At 50.3% G+C, this 15,586-nt stretch overlaps 1 protein-coding gene across 1 annotated transcript in view; it reads right to left on the bottom strand.

Moving 5' to 3' along the window:
* The window catches only part of FAM83F (family with sequence similarity 83 member F), a 37,477-nt gene extending 31,041 nt beyond the window's left edge, over positions 1 to 6,436 (bottom strand). Inside the window, 1 exon segment of the mRNA XM_020982670.2 lies at positions 5,812 to 6,436. Within this exon segment, the coding sequence (XP_020838329.1) occupies positions 5,812 to 6,291 (480 nt within the window). The 5' untranslated portion in view covers positions 6,292 to 6,436.
* Between the last annotated feature and the right edge of the window lie 9,150 nt (positions 6,437 to 15,586).

The raw sequence follows: 15,586 nt of genomic DNA, 5'->3' as shown, positions 1-15,586 counted from the left end.
TTTGTATGGCTCAGTCCTGGATTTGGAACTGGGAGCCCTAGGTTCAAATCCTAGCTTTGCCACACTCTAGCTGTATGACCACGAGCATCTTATTTACCCCCTTCTCAGCCTCAGTTTCCTTATTTATAAAACGAAGGGGTTGCCCTCCACAGTTTCCAAGAGTCCTCCCAGCCAGGATCCTTTGATGTTCTACTTTAAGGTTAAAGAACCTTAGGACCCAGGCCTCACCATCTGCTCATGGCTGCTCTGTTCCATTTCAAGGGCCTTGTAAAGAGTTGACCAGCCCACCATTTTTAACCAGCCTGGCCTCCTTGTGGTCACAAGTAGCTTCCAGACAGTGTGTCACAAAGGGTGGGGGATCTGATGGGCGGTCAGGTCTGACCGACTGCGTCTGTGGCTTCGGGCACTAGCCCTTCACTGAGCCTCAGGTTCCACATTTATAGAAACGGGGATGAACATGCACTCTCTACATCCCAGGGCTTTCTAAACCACAGAGAGATGGGGACCAAACCTCTGATTTCACCTGCACAGGGAGCTCCCAGGGGAAGAAGCAGGTTGGCACCTCTCAGAAATGTGCAGTCTTGGGGAGCTGCCTAGGTCGGTGAGAGGCGAAGGGACTTGCCCAGGGTCACCCAGCCAAGCAGGCCCCAGCAGGTCTTCCTGGCTGTGAGGCCGCCGGCTCACCGTCCACTATAGGAGGCTGCCTTTCTCTTTTAAACCATAAAGCTCTATAAAAGCATGAGTCATCCCAGCCCACAGCGAGGCGAACGGTCGGCAAGCACCTCTTCCCCTGGTCTCCCCAGCCAGCCCTGCCTCAGCCAAAGGATCCCTTTGGAAAATGCTCCATCAACACTGGGGTTGTGTAGGGTCCCAGATCCAGAGCTGGAAGGGGCCCCAGAAGCCACTGAGTCCAACTCCCTTATTTTACAGATGGGGAAACTGAGGCCCAGGAAGACTCCCATATCCAGAGCTAGAAGGGGCCCTAGAAACCATCCAATCCAACCCTCTCATTGTAGATGGGAAAACTGAGCCCTTGGAAGGTTAATCAGCTTGCCCAGATCCACGCAGCTGCTAAATATCTGAGCCAGGAGTCACACCAAGGTCTTCTCATTCCCAAGTCTACCACTGTCCATTAAGCCACCAGAAGTCAGGCCATCCAAGGACAGAAGAAACTCAGGGGCAGGGGGAGGTGGTATTTAGTCTGGAAAACAGGCAGTGGGCCCACAAATGAAGCCACCTTCAATTCCAGCTTTGGGTTGGGAATTCTCCCAGTTCCAAAGTTCTGTAATTCAATGAAGAGAAAGGCCAGTGACTGCCAAAGGGAGCAGAGAAATCTCTGGCGACCTATGTGGGTTAAATGAATACAGACATACAGAATTCTGGAGTGGGAAAATACCTTGGAGGTTATCTGGCCCAAATCTGACCAAATGCCCTCTACTGTCATGTAGCCTCTGTGCTTGAATCACTCCAGGGACAAGCAGCTCACTCACTACTAAATTAAACAGCTTACAGGGAACAGCTCTGCTTGCTAGAAAATTCCTTTAAGGCCCCAGATCTTTCTGCCTGTAATTTTCACCTATAATTGTCTGTCCTCTGGAGTCCAATGGAACAAGTCTAATCTCTCTTCTCTCTGAGAATCCTTCAGATATCTGAAGATGGAAAGCACGCCTCTCTTTTTCACACTAGCCATCTCTAGGGCCTCCATTCATTCTTCAGAGAGCATAGTTTCAAGTCCCCTCATTATCCTTATCATCCTTTTCTAGCTCCCCCATGTACATCTTTAAATGCGGCTCCTAGCATTGATTGCAACACTCCAGATATAATCTGCCCAGTGGGACAATCACTTCTTTATTTTTCCTACTTATGTAATCTTAGGTAAATTCATTTAACCTTGGGCTGCTGAGAGTCAGAAGGAATACTAGGCCTGGAGTCAGGAAGGCCTGTGTTCAAATCTGGCCTCAGACTAGTTGTATGACCATGGGCAAGTCACCTAACTAGTCTGTGCTTCAGTTTCCTCATCTGTAAAATGAGGGGATTAGATTTGATGCCTTCCATCTCTAAAACTATGATGCTCTTCTGTGAGAATACTTGCAATGCTTCCTAGGATTGCTATGAGGATGAATGCGTATAACTCATTTTATGAACTATAAATCACAAAAGGTGGTATGGAAAGGGAAAGGGAAGACCCTAGTCTAACTTATTGCATTAATGAAGCCTAGGGTCCCATTTGATTTCTGGCTAGTCATGTAACACTGCTAAACTTGTAGTCACTAAAACCCAAGTCCTTTTCACATCAGCTGCTTTCTAGACACATCTTCCCTTATCCCATACCTGGGCAGTTGAGTTTTTGAACCCAGGTGCAAGACTTTACGTTGATTCATAAAAAGCATAGTCTTACTGGCTTCATGAAACCATTGGTAAGGGAAGAGAGGACAGGTTCATCCAGATGAGTCTTCTCATTAAGCTCCTGACCTATCTTGTCTATTCTCATCTTAAATTACCCGACTCTGTGCAAGCTTATGATGATGCTTATAAAGGGGAGAGCGGGTGCCTTTCCACATTCCCTCTCCTACCCAACCCACCCTTCTGTCGGGTCTAGCTCAAAGCTCACCTCTTCTGCCTTACTGTTGGGGGAAAAGGCAATGGTCTTCTCTACTAATGGGAATGGGTAGGTACGGGGAAGGCCTAAATTCCTCTGCCCCACTGCTCATTCCCTCCCCTTCCCTTTCAGCACTGCTGCTAAAGTTACTGTCCATCTGGCAGCAGTGGAGGAATGCTGAACAGCCCCCCCCCCCCAATTCCGCCCTTCCATTGTCAGAACAAGGGAGACAAGCAGCTCCTTCCTCCATGAAAAGGAAGAAGGAAAAGCTCAGCGGAACAGGCCCAGAAGTCTGGGGAACCCCGGGTTAACAATGGCAGAGGAGAAAGCACAGAGGGCTTGGGAGATCTGGCGCAAGAGAATGGGCCGAACGGAACAGGATTCGGTGATGGAAAGGACCCCAGGGGTCGTTCGGGTCCAGTTGTCTCATGTTACAGACGCGGGCACTGAGGCCAAGAAGGGAATTAGCAATGCCAGGATTGGAGCCCCGATCCTCTGAGCTCTCATCTATGGCTCTTTCCCCTCATGCCACAGCTCGTACCCCAGTCTCCTGTATCCCAGTACAGTAGGTACTCAAACATTTCTCCATGACTGGAGATGAGTTGACACTTCTGTCTGTTTTTGTTGTAACTGCTTGTTTTGAACCACAATCATAGATGAGTTCTGTGCTCTCCTCCTCCCCTGAGAACTGGGGTCCCTGCCCTGGTACTGGTGTTGAGTTCAACAAGACCCCCCCCCCATGCCATCTTCTCACAGCACCCTGGACCTGGCTCAGGGCATGGTAAATACTTGGTCCATGATGACCAGACCCGCCTAGCTCAAGGCTGGCTCGTGCCAGTATCATTTTCTGTCCTTGACCTAGGGGAGCTTCCCAAGCCCTCCACCCCCATCAGAGTTCAACCAAAAAATCAAATCAGTCAGTCAACAAATATTTCTAGAGAGGTGTTCTCAGACACAGAGAGACCTGGTTCCCAGTACAGCCTCTAACACACTGGCTATGTGACCTGGGCCGCTCTCTCTAAGTGACTCCCCAAGACTGTAAGTTGCATTGGGAGAGGGAGCTTCTCTATCTGAGAGTTCTGTATCCCAAGGAAATCCCATTATCTCAGGGTGCCAGCCACAAAGACAAAAGCAAATCCATCCTTCCTTTCCAGAAGCTTACATTGTATAGAGGAGATAGCGTGTACATATATAAGGCTTATATCTAAAGCCACATACAAGGTAATGGGGGGAAGAAATAGGGAAGGGCTTCACGTAGAGATCACTCTGGACGTTAGCCAGGCATTCTCAGAGGCAAAGGGGAGGAGGGAGTGCATTCTTAGCAGGGAGGCCAGCCTGGGAAGAGGCACAGAGTTGGTCTGAGGAACCACAAGAAGGTAGACTTCAGTGCACAAGGAGAGGCGTTGGCGAGAAGACTGGAAGGGGAGGTTGGAGTCAGGTCATGAAAGGCTTCAAATGTGAAGTTTATATTTGATTATAGAGGTAATAGGGAACCACGGGAGTTTATAGAGGAAGGGAGTGATGTGGTCAGACTTTTGCTCGGAAAAGACACCTTGGCAGATGAACGAAAGATGAAAGGGAACACCAGGGTTCCAATGCCAAGTTTCCTAATCTAGAAAATAAGGGAGTGGGAGTCGAAGATCTCTAAAATCCTTTCCAGCTCTGAATCCGTGTGTCGTCGTATATGTGCGGATGTTTCTGGGGGAGGGATAAATACAACCCTATACAAGAAAGGCTCAGAGAAACTGTCTGGACAGTGAAGGGTTAACATTTCCATCCAGGATCTCCGGCCAGCTCCTCCACCCCCAGCTGAATCCATCTGACCAAGCCCAATCCGCTCAGGTGGCCTGAGTAACATAAAGCCAGAGCCCACCCCTTTTCCCCAAGAGAAGAAGGAAACAAAGCCATTCCCACTGACACCCCCACCTCCTCGAACCCAGCAAAATTTTTCCAGAGCGCCTCTTCCCTCCACAATTGGGCAAACCTAATTATCAGCAAAGCAGGTCTGAGTCCAAAGGTCACTGGGACTGGGCAGGGAAGTGGATCCTCATTTTGTGGGTGGGAGCATAAGGTTATTATTTGCAAGGGAAGTTTTGCAAAAGGAGCCCCTCCCCCCTCCCCCAGCAGCTCATTAACCCTAGGGGTGTTCTTCCTGGGGAGTCTCTACAGATCAGACTAGAAGCTGAGGTGCTCAGCTCCCCTGCCCCTTCCCCCACAGCAGGCTTCCCAGCTCATACTGTGCTTGGCCCCAGGGTTCAGTGGCTTGGGGGTGGGGCCTTAAATGCTAAACACACCTGGAAAGGTGGGGCCAGTCAACCAAACCAACAAGACCAGAGAAGGGGGGGGGGGCGGAGAAGAAAAGCAAAATAACTTTCAGTTTGGTAGTTTTAGGGCAGGTTTACCAAGCACCTGACTCATAATGGTCCTATGACAAGGGGAGTGCAAATGTGTTTTTCACCTCTCAACAGATGAAGAGACTGAGTCTCGGTAAGGCAAAGTGACCTCTGATGGCCACCTGGTCCTGGCAGGTGCCCAAGCCTGGAAAGCAGAAACAGCACAAGAAGGAGAACACCACCTTCCACCCAGAGCCACATGGGAAGCCAACACTTGTGGGCCTGGGGAGTGAAAGGAAGGAGGGAGGAGAGAAAGGTCTGCTCACAGCTCAGTGTGCAAAGGACCTGGCTAGGCGATTCAGAGGACCTGGTTTCAAATCCTCCTTCTGATGCTTGTTGCTGCAAGGACCTGAACACTCATTTCACCTCTGTGGGCCTCAGTTTCCTCATCTGTAAAAGAAGGTTGGAGCAGATGCCCCAGAGTTTCTGCCAGCACATAATCGCGCGATCCCATGAGATTCACCACGCTGGCCACTTCTCTATCATTCTATACCTAGAGGAAGGACCTCAGGAGGAAAGTAAGGAAGCTGAAAGCTCTAGCGGTGTGCCCTGGTGTGGGCGGGCCCAGGAGCTGCATCAGAATCTGTTCTGCTACCTGCTGCCTCAGCAAGAACGGGCAAATCCCTTCTCCCTTGGGGCCTAATCCACTGGCCTAGGGGTCCCTTCCAGCACGAAATCCTGTCGTTCCCGGGCCCGTTAGGGGCCTAGCATCTTGGGCCTCTCACCTCGCAGACTTTCAGACCCCAAGTTTTGCCTGTGGAAGAAAAGGGTTGCATTGGTCGGCACTCTGAGTGGGCGCAGGGATGAGGGAGCCCCTACCTTCTGGGCCTGCTGGATCATCGTCCTGACCACCTCTTTGAGGTGGGGCGCCTTCTCCTCCTTGGGAGGGTGGGTGAACAGGGTGACGCGACTGACGCCCCGGTAGTAGCCGTTGTCTGTCCAGCCCAGATCGAGCGGGGGCACCTCGGTGTCCGAACGGTCGGGCCAGTAGGCCAGCGAGGCTGAAGGCTCGGCAGGGGCGGGAGCCTGGCCCTTGGCCTTGCCCTTGCCCTTGGCAGGGCCCGGTGCCTGCACCTCGTAGGGGCGCCAGTCGGTCCGGAGCGCCTGGCGCTCGGGTCCGGACAGAAAGTCGCGCAGCCGCTCCTTGGTCAGCACGTCCTGGTAGGTCCGGTCCCCGGAGGCCAGCAGCGCCTCCAGGGCGGCCCGGCGCCGCTCGCAGTAGTAGAAGGCAGCCTGCGCCTCCGTCACCTTCTCGTTCACGTTCGCCTCTTCCAGGCAGGCCAGCTGAGACTCGGCCATGACGGCCGGCGGCTGGGACGCTGGAGCTGGAACTTCTCTGGGCTCCCAGGCTTCCGCCCCTAGCACACCTGGGAGCCCACGGCGGGGCGGGGCTGGGTCCGCGACTCACCTGGCAAGAGCTCCGCCCCCTGGCCGCGCGCGAGCCAATCCGCGCGGGGCAGCTTCGGGCGCGGCCCGCAGAGAACCAGCTGAACTGCCCCTTCTGTGCGCCCCGCAGCCCGGTGCGCCCAGGGGCGCGGAACGCGGAGCGCTGCCCGGGCAAGGGCGAGGAGAAGAGACGTGCGGGAAAGGGAGGTGGCCTACCCGGCTCCAGCTAGCTCCCCTCCTCGGGGAATGCCCGGGGTTTCTTGGGAAAGGGGCGCAAATGTGCTCAGAGGGGAGGCTAGATTCATTTTATGGAATGTTGGAATGGGGATTCTGAGATGCCCTCCGAGATCCCTTCCGCCTCTGACCTTTTGTGATTCCGATTTTGGGCAAGCCACTTCCACAAGCCTCGGTTTCCACGTTTGTAAGTGGGGGGAAAGGCAGGGAGGAGGACTAATTCACTCCTACCAGACCGGTCTGCTCTGCTCGGTCACCTCGAAGTCTATTTAGAGCCTAGAGAAAATGTACAAAGTTGAAAGGAAACCTGATCCCTCCTCTCGGGGAATGTCCTGTAGTCTAATAAGAGGCCGCACTACGGAACATACATTCTCTGTTTCTTTCCGTTGGCAGATGCCCAGGCCCAGGGAGAAGAGAGGAGAAGGAGGGATGGGCCCAGTGGGGTTTTCACCAGGAAGGAAGAGTGTAGTTGCGGTCTTTGAGGTGTCTTTCTTCCACACAGAGCCACACCCTCAGGCCACTTTGGGCCTCTGCGGTACCAGACCAGCAGGGAGGCAGACCCCTGCCAACTTGGTCTTTGTTCCTCTGTTTCCCTCACCTAGTCCCTGTTGAAATCAATCAACACACATTTATTAAGCACCTACTATAAGCCAGACAGGGAGAAGCTAGGTCTAGCTAGGTGTCCGAAAGACTCATCTCCCTGAGTTCGAAACTGGCCTCAGATACTTCCTAGCTGTGTGACCCTGGGCAAGTCACTTAACCTGGTTTGCCTCAGTTTCCTCATCAGTAAAATGAGCTGGAGAAGGAAATGGCAAATCGCTCCAGTGTCTCTTTCAAGAAAACCCCCAATGGAGTCATGAAGAATCAGACACAACTGAACGACTCTGAGCTATTCTCTCAAACACTCTAACTTCCTAGTTTGTTCGGTCTAATCAAGCCAATGTTTTCCTTCTACCTCAGCCACTACCCAGGGATGATCATATCCATCACTGAAAGTGGCTACTTCCTTATTTAGGACTTCTGAATTTTCTTTATCCAACAATAATCTTTCATCTTTCCAACTCTCTCATGCCTCATTCTTGTTCTCCCTGTGACCTACAATGCCAACAAGTGTGGCTCCTACATGTGGCCTCGAGGCCGAAGGTTCCCTACCCTCTGTTCTGGCTACACTTTCCTCCCTTCCAAGTCTTGACCCTTTGGTGAATCAGGCTAACCCTACACTGCTCTTTACTCTTATATCCCTTGTTCCCTTGCAGATCCCTCATCATTTCTGCCTTCGTGGCATCTTTCCCATCTGTCTTCTGCTCTCTACTCCCACAGCTGGACTATTGCAATAACATTCTACCTGGACTCCCTGCCTCGAGGCTCTCTCCATTCCCAATCTGTTCCCCACCCAGCTGCTGAAGCGAAGATCTGACCATGTCATCAATAACCCCAAGGCCCCCCACCAAACTGTAAATTCCAACAGTTCTTTATCACCTCTCCTATCAAATAGGAACTTCTCTGTTTGATATGTAAAGGTTTTCACCACCTTCCTACCTTTCTAGTCCTCTTACATCTTATTCCTTAACATGAACTCTGTGATCCAGCCATACTGGCCCACTACAGTGGTCCCATCTCCCACTCGCTGCATGCCTTTGTACTAGCTGTGCTCTGTGCTCCTTCTGAACCTTTGCATCTAAGAATCCCTGGCTCCCTTTAAGATTCAACTTCAGTGTTAACCTCCTCCAGGAGGACTTTCCAAGTCCCCCAGGTGCTAATGCCACCCCCTCTAAGCTCATCTTCCATTTACTCTCCGTGTACCTTGTATGTTGTGATTTCGAAACGTTGTTTCTGCCATTAGAATGTAGGCTTCTTGAGGGAAGTGACTGTTTCCGACCTTCTTTGTCTCCCAAACTAGCCCAGTGCCCAACACAAAGCAAGTGCTTAATAACTGTTGTTGATTGAACAACTGATAGGGTATAGAAAGACAAAAGAGGGACAGTTCCTGCCTTCCAGAAGCTTACACTTCTGAGACACAACACAGACACATATACGTATATACAAAAAAAGGCAAATCCTATTCACAGCCAAGTCTAGACATCACCAGTAATATCATTGGTCCTTCCTTTTCAAAGAGGACAACAAAAGGTATAGTATGATGGAAAGAACATTGACTTAGGAGTTTGAGGACCTGGGTTCAAATCCTACCCCTTCCACTTTTGACCTTAGGCAATTCAACTTCCATTTCCACCCCTGGAAGATGAGGGAGTTGGCTAAATGGTTTCTGACCTTCAACTCAAAATTGATGACTTGGTTTAGGCCGATCTGGGCTACCTGGTGTCCCCTGGATGAGGGCCCTGGGTCAAGTCTGGCTTCCACTTTCCCTCTTCCTAGTAGCAAGGAACAGTCCCCTAAATCATAAAGTAGTTGATAGAGTGCTGGACTTGGAGTCAGAAAGACTGGGTTCCAATCTGCCTCATATACTTATGATCTGTCTGACCTTGGAAAGTACCTTAACCTCTTTGGGCATCCTCCTTTGTAAAATGAAGGGTCAGTCTCAATAACCTCTAAGGTCCCTTCTAGCCCAGTCTGTGATCCTGTGCTCTCTCTTTCCTTTCATTTCACTTGGGAACTAAATAAGCTAACGGGTAATCGATTCTGTCTCCTCCGTCCAATCCATCCATATTCTGGGAGTGGAGGACTCCAGGGACTGTCAGCCCAGTGCCTTTCAGCATTGAAGATTTCCCCTTTAAAAAACAGACAGCTGCAGCCACATATCTCGTGGGGCTGCTAACCAGCCTTCCCATTTTAATTTAAAGCACATGTGTATTTTCAGTAATAGAGGATGCCAGAGGAATGATTACTATATTAGTGTTTCAAAATATGTGTTTGAGTGTGAGGAAGTAACACACACACACTCTCCTCTCTCTCTTCTCTCTTCCTCTTTCTTCTCTTATCTCTTCTCTCTCTCCCTCTCTCCTCTGTCTCTAATAGCCATCAGTAAGCTTAGCAACTTCCCATTGGGTTAAACACAAATCTTAGTCATTTACATAATGGGGTCAGCTGTTGTAGTAGAACTTTAATCTCTTATTTTCAGAGGTTTTCAGATCACATTGGGCTCTCTCTCATTCTATACCTGCTTGGCCCTTTTGTCTCTAGGAACATTTCAAAGATAATAATAATAATATCTAACATTTACATGGCACTTCCTATGAGCTAGGTGCTGGGCTAAGCACATTACAAATATTGTCCTGTTTGATCCTAACAACCACCCTGGGTGGTAGGTGCTATTATTATCCCCATTTTATAGCGGGGGAAGCAGAGTGACTTACCTAGGGTCATACAGCTACTAAGAGTCCAAGGTGGGATTTGAACTCAGGTCTTACTGACTCCAGTCCCAGTGCTCTATACAGTGGGCTACCCATCGGTCACACAAGGTGTGGGGGAAAGGGAGAAAGTCAGATGATTATAGGTCTAGAGCTGGAAGGTGTCTCAGAAGCCATTCAGGCCAAAGGTCTCACAGGCAAGGTCCTCTTTTGTCAAATCCAGAGCTTTATTAATAAAAAAAAAAAGTTTATTGAACCCCTATGATCTGCAAGGTGCTGGGTATATAATCAGGACCAAATGAACCCTACCTTCAGAGAGCTTGCACTCTCCTCTGTACCTCCTATCTGTATCCTACTATCCTTTCCAGAAGAAGATGGTGGCACTGGTGTTGATTGCTTTCTTTGTGAGTGGATCAGCCGCTGGACTTCCATGACTGGCATACTGACTGCTTATTATAGCACTGGAAAGATAAAAATAAAGCAAAAATAGTCCCTGCCCTCAAGGAGCTTGCATTCTAATCTAGCGTTCTCTCCACCGCCGCAGGCTGAGCTCTTGGTTGCAGCACTGGGAGTCAGTTCTGTTCTAGGAAAATAAAACCCTAGCTCCCTCTCGGCTTAAGCTGGCCCTGCCTTCTCTTTCCCCAGAGCCACGGGGTGAACGGGGCCTCCCCAAGATCTCAAGCTCTGATTGCAGCTTCTCTGAGGTGGACATTCATCCCCCCCTACCCTGCCCTGTGATGTGACCCAGTGGGCCTTTTCTGTCAGTTGCCTCCTCCTCCCACCCTCAGCCGCCTACCCTGTCCTTCCAACCCCCTTCCCTTGGCTTTTCTCCTTCCCCGTCCTGACAGTTCAGGTTGTGTGTATTCGACAAAGCCGACACCTCATAGTTAACATTAATTGTAGCCGGGCTCATCCGCCGCATGCGCTTCTTTCTCCAGCGCTCCTGTGTAATTTGATTCCCTAAATAGCCCACCTCATGTTACAGCCTTAAATAAGATTCCCACTGGTGGCGGGGGTGGGGGGAGGTTGTCCCCCTTTGTAGCAATTAGTGTCACGAGCGCCTGTTATAAAACTTTGGGTGCTCTGAGTCTCCCAGGGAAATCGTCCTTTGCTCAAGTGCATTTGCATCTTATTATAGCTACAGAGGGGTCGTGTCATCGCGTCTTCACTGAAGGGGAGTGTTTAGAATTCAGGGGCATAGAACCTTCCATTTAGAGCGGGAAGAGACCTCGGAGTTCTCTAGTCCAAGCCCATCATCTAAGAGATCCACAGCCGCAGTGAATGGCTGGAGGTCACCTAGCTGGGACAGGGGGAGCTGGAGGGTGGTGCCGCGACATTCTGACTGCTGGCACCAGGCTGGTCCGAGGCTGTCATCCCAGGGCAGCCGGCCAGCTCTTACCTCGAGTGGTTTAGGGAAAGAGTTCTGGGTTTGGCGTTGGAGGACCCGTCTCTGCCAGGTAACTAGCTGTGCGGCTTCGGCTAAGTTGCACCCTGTTCTGATCTTCAGTTTTCTGATGCTTAACATCAGGAGGCTGGACGAGAGGCCCTCTAAGATCTAGTGGAGCTCCCTGTCTCTGACCTTGACAGCTCCCTTGCTGCTGCTCTCACCTCTAGGCCTCCAGCCCTGGGGCCACTTGTAAAGGTTTGTATGCTGATCTCTTGGCCGCTTAGATCCCACTTACCTCTTCTTACGACCTGCCCTGACCTAGCCTTGACGTTGGCCTTGCCCCAGCCTCTTCACAGCTCGGGAAGCATAATCACATCAGCTCTGCCATTGGTACTGGAAAGGGTATGCCAGTCAGCTTCCCAGGGGCTTCTCTCACCATCCTTGTGGTTCCCTAAACCGAAACACCTCTCCCTGGTTACCATTCCTCTGTGTATGTATGTGACCTTCCCTATTCGAAAGACAGGCAGGAACTGTCACTTTTAGATTTGAATCCCTAGTGGTTGGTGCAGTATTTAATAAATACTTTTTTTATCCATCCATTCATCCATCTTTCCATCCATCCATCCATCCATCCATCCATCCATCCATCCATCCTTTTATTCATCTATCCATCCATCCATTCATCCATCCATCCATCCATCCATCTATCCAACCTATCTTGGTAGGGCTCAACTTGATGAATAATGGAAAAGCTGGCCTTGGCTAACCACCTGAAATATCTGAATTCCAAGCATAAGAACAGGATAGATAGAGTTGGATGTACCTATAGATACCATAGAAGTGGAAGCCTTCTATCTTGACAGGTCCCCAAATTCAGTATTCTATCCACTGTGCCATCTCACTGACTAGGAGAGACAGGATGGAGCAGTAGATAGATGGCTGCCCCTGCAATCAAGAAGACCTGGGTTTGAATCCTACCAATTACGTTTAGTACCTGGGAGACAATGGGCAAGGGACCATGTATGCCCCAGCTTCTTTACCTGTAAAATCAGCGCAAGAGTACTTGCATTCATTACCTGCCTCGAAGGGTCATTGTGAGACCCCAGGAGATCACGTGCACACTTGCAGCCTCTGTGCTCATGTGGCTGGCTCAGGGAGGGGCTGAAGTTCCTAGGAGGGCAAAGACCAGCTTAGCCCAGGCTCCTCCTTTCGGCCAAAGATCAGATCAGAGATTTAGAACTGAGGGACTTCACAAGCCTGTCTAGCCCAGCCCCTTCATTGTAGAGAGAAGTCTAGGGACTTGTCCAAGGTCACGCAGGGCCACAACACCTCCTTCTTGCAGCCCGGCTGGTCAGTCTGGTGCAGAGGGAAGCCTTTGGTATGCCCGGGGCGGGTGAGGAGTGAGGGGAGTAACCTGGCCGCCACCAGAGGACAGACTGAGTCAGGCTGGCCAATGTCAGCTCTCCCTTTCCTGGACTTATTCTGCCTTGCTTACTGGAGTCTTGCTGGACTTCTTAGAGATCCTAGCGTCCTGTCTGCTGGACCCGATGCCTCTGGGGACCTTGACTCCCTCCCATGCTCCTTGGTGGTCTGTTTCAGCCACTGAGAGTCCCCTCTGATCCCCGACTGGGAAGTGATCCCTTTGACCTGAATTCGGAGTTGTGAGGCACTTGTTCTGCTATGGAGTGACTTTGGGCTAGAAGATGAGGTAGTGAGTCTAGGTGGCCTCTGAGGTGGCTCTAAAATGGCTATTCTCATGGAAACCAGCTGCTAGTCCATCGACCTATGCTAACTGAGCACCTCCCTATTCTATTTAATTCACCAAACGTTTCCAGGTGCCTGCTGTGTGCTGGGTGCTAGGGACACAGGTGTGGCCTCCCCAGAGGGAGCTGGGCCCAGAGATCGCTAAACTTCCTTTGAATGCCAACTCCAGATCTACCACTTTTTCTGCTCTCCCTCACTGAATTGAGAGGAGCAAGCATTTGGGGAGGGATCTGGCAACCTTTTCAGCCCAGATCATGAGCAGAAAGGAACCTGAGGGGCCATGGAGCTCAGTTCCCTCTTTTTGTCAGGCTTAGGGACATTAATTCACTTGCCCAGGTTGTAAGGGGCAGAGATAGGCTCTGAGCTTGGCTCCCTCTGACTTAATCCAGCACCGACCTCCCTGGGATTTTGCCACCTCATCCTCCCTCTGGCCCCTGTCTACCCTGCCCTCTTTCTGCTCCTTGTTCTGAGAAGAGTAATCCAATCCTGACTAACAGGACCTCTGGAAAGGTCTGCCCATTGTTCTCTGCCAACCCTGTGATTTTCCAGCCCATAAATCCCTACCTTGTCTGCCACTCTCACCCATTACGATGGTCTTACGTACAGGGACTGTCTCACTCTTGAATTTGTACCCCTGGTGCTTAGCACATAGTACGTGCTTGAAAAGTCATTCATTCATCCATTCATTCATTTACTCATGCATATGTACATACATACATCACATGACCTCAAAGATGAATCTGCCAACAGAAGGAAGGCTTAGATACATCTTTCTTTATAGTGATATTTGTGCTTCCAGATAAACAGACATATTTAGAAATTGAAATAGTGATCCCAAAGGGCCAGTGTAGATTCATCAGTGAAGTTTAGTCGTACTAAACAACCCTCACTTCCATTTCCTTTTTTTGTTTTTTTTTAGGTAACTGGAGTTAAGTGACTTGCCCAGAGTCACACAGCTAGTAAGTGTTAAGTGTTTGATCTGGGGCCGGATTTGAACTCAGGTACTCTTGACTTCAGAACTGGTGTTCTATCCACTGTACCACCTAGCTGCCCCCTCACTTCCATTTACAATAGGGGTATTGGGTCAGGGGGATGCTGTGCCTGGTCCTTTCCTCTGGGGCCAAGCAGAAAAAAGTGTAATTCCACCTCTTCATGACTGCCTTTCGGCAACTTGGAGACAGGGTAGTGTCATCAAGACAGTTTACCTCCATTTTAGCGAAGCATTTGACAAACTCTCTCATTCAATTCTTGTGGAAGAGGTGGTGAGGTATGGGCATGACTAGGGCAGGTGATGGGGTTTGACCTACGGTAGCAAAATTTAGAGGATTCTCACATCTTCTATAGCATAGAAACAAATGGGCTTAGCATTGAGTTATAAAGAAAAATCCCCACCATGATGGGAAGGTGAGCTCTGGTGTGGTCTCCCCTGCTTCCTACTCTCCCACCCCCACCCCTCAGCAGCAACCTCCTCATTCAGTGACCAAAAGTTGCCTCAGGGCCGACAGTTCTGGTCATTAACTAGACAGTTGTGTGGCTCGATGGATTTGGAATGGATTGAGTGGAAGAAGTGCCCCAGGGAAGCTGTGCTCGGCCCTGAGCTGCGTACACTTTTACCAGTAACTTGGATAAAAGAGTCCATGGTGTGCTTATGACATTTTCAGATGGCACAGTACTGAGGTAGGCTGGGTAATGAATGGTTTGGTTTGCAAAGCCCAGACCCCAAAAGATCTCCAAAGGCTTGAATTTGGGGCTGAATCTAATGAGATGAAATTGAATCAAGTCTTATATGTGGATCCAAAAAACCAACTTTAAAAGTACAAGATGGGGGCAGCAGAGGAGGGGAGAAATGTGTTGAGACAGAAAGTCATCTGAAAGAGATCTGGGGATTTTATTGAACTTGCCCACTCAGCAGGGGTCACAAGTGAGCTATTATGCCCTCAAAAGTGAAAGCAGGCTCTCGCTGCATCGACAGGCATAGTTTCCAGGACTGCTAAGGAAACACTAGTCTCACCGTGCTTGCTCTGCCTATCATCAGGCCCCCACTGGAGGACTCGTCCACCTCTGGGTGGCAGACTTTTAGGAAGGGCTTTGATCAGCTGGACAGTGACCCGAAGAGGGAGTGGATGGTGAAAGGCCTTGGATCGAAGCCCTAGGAAGGTCCAAGGATGTTCAGCAGCAGAAGAGAAGACTTGGGGGGAAATCATCACTGACTCCAAGTCTCTGAAGGGCTGTCATGAAGAGGTGAGATTATACCTTTTTCTGCTTGGCCCCAGAGGAACAGACCAGGAGCAGCAGTGGCTGGAATTATAGTGATTTTAGGCTCAATGTCAGAAAACGTGCTGCAATTGGAGCTGTCCTGAAGTCGAATGAAGGTCATGGGTCATTCTTTCCCTCCTTTCAGCCCCAACCTCCACCCCGACCAGGATGGTCAGGAGTGGGGCCTTCAGGCAAAGGCTGGAGGATTGGAGGATGTTGGAACTGGTATAGATGGGACTCATGTTTGGATACTGGTTGG

The sequence above is a fragment of the Phascolarctos cinereus genome, unplaced genomic scaffold (genome assembly GCF_003287225.1).
Source record: "Phascolarctos cinereus isolate Bilbo 61053 unplaced genomic scaffold, phaCin_HiC Scaffold_1;HRSCAF=81, whole genome shotgun sequence".
NCBI classification, from domain to species: Eukaryota; Metazoa; Chordata; class Mammalia; order Diprotodontia; family Phascolarctidae; genus Phascolarctos; species Phascolarctos cinereus.
The sequence above is the reverse complement of the archived record's forward strand: the minus strand, read 5'-3'. Positions and strand labels throughout refer to the sequence as shown.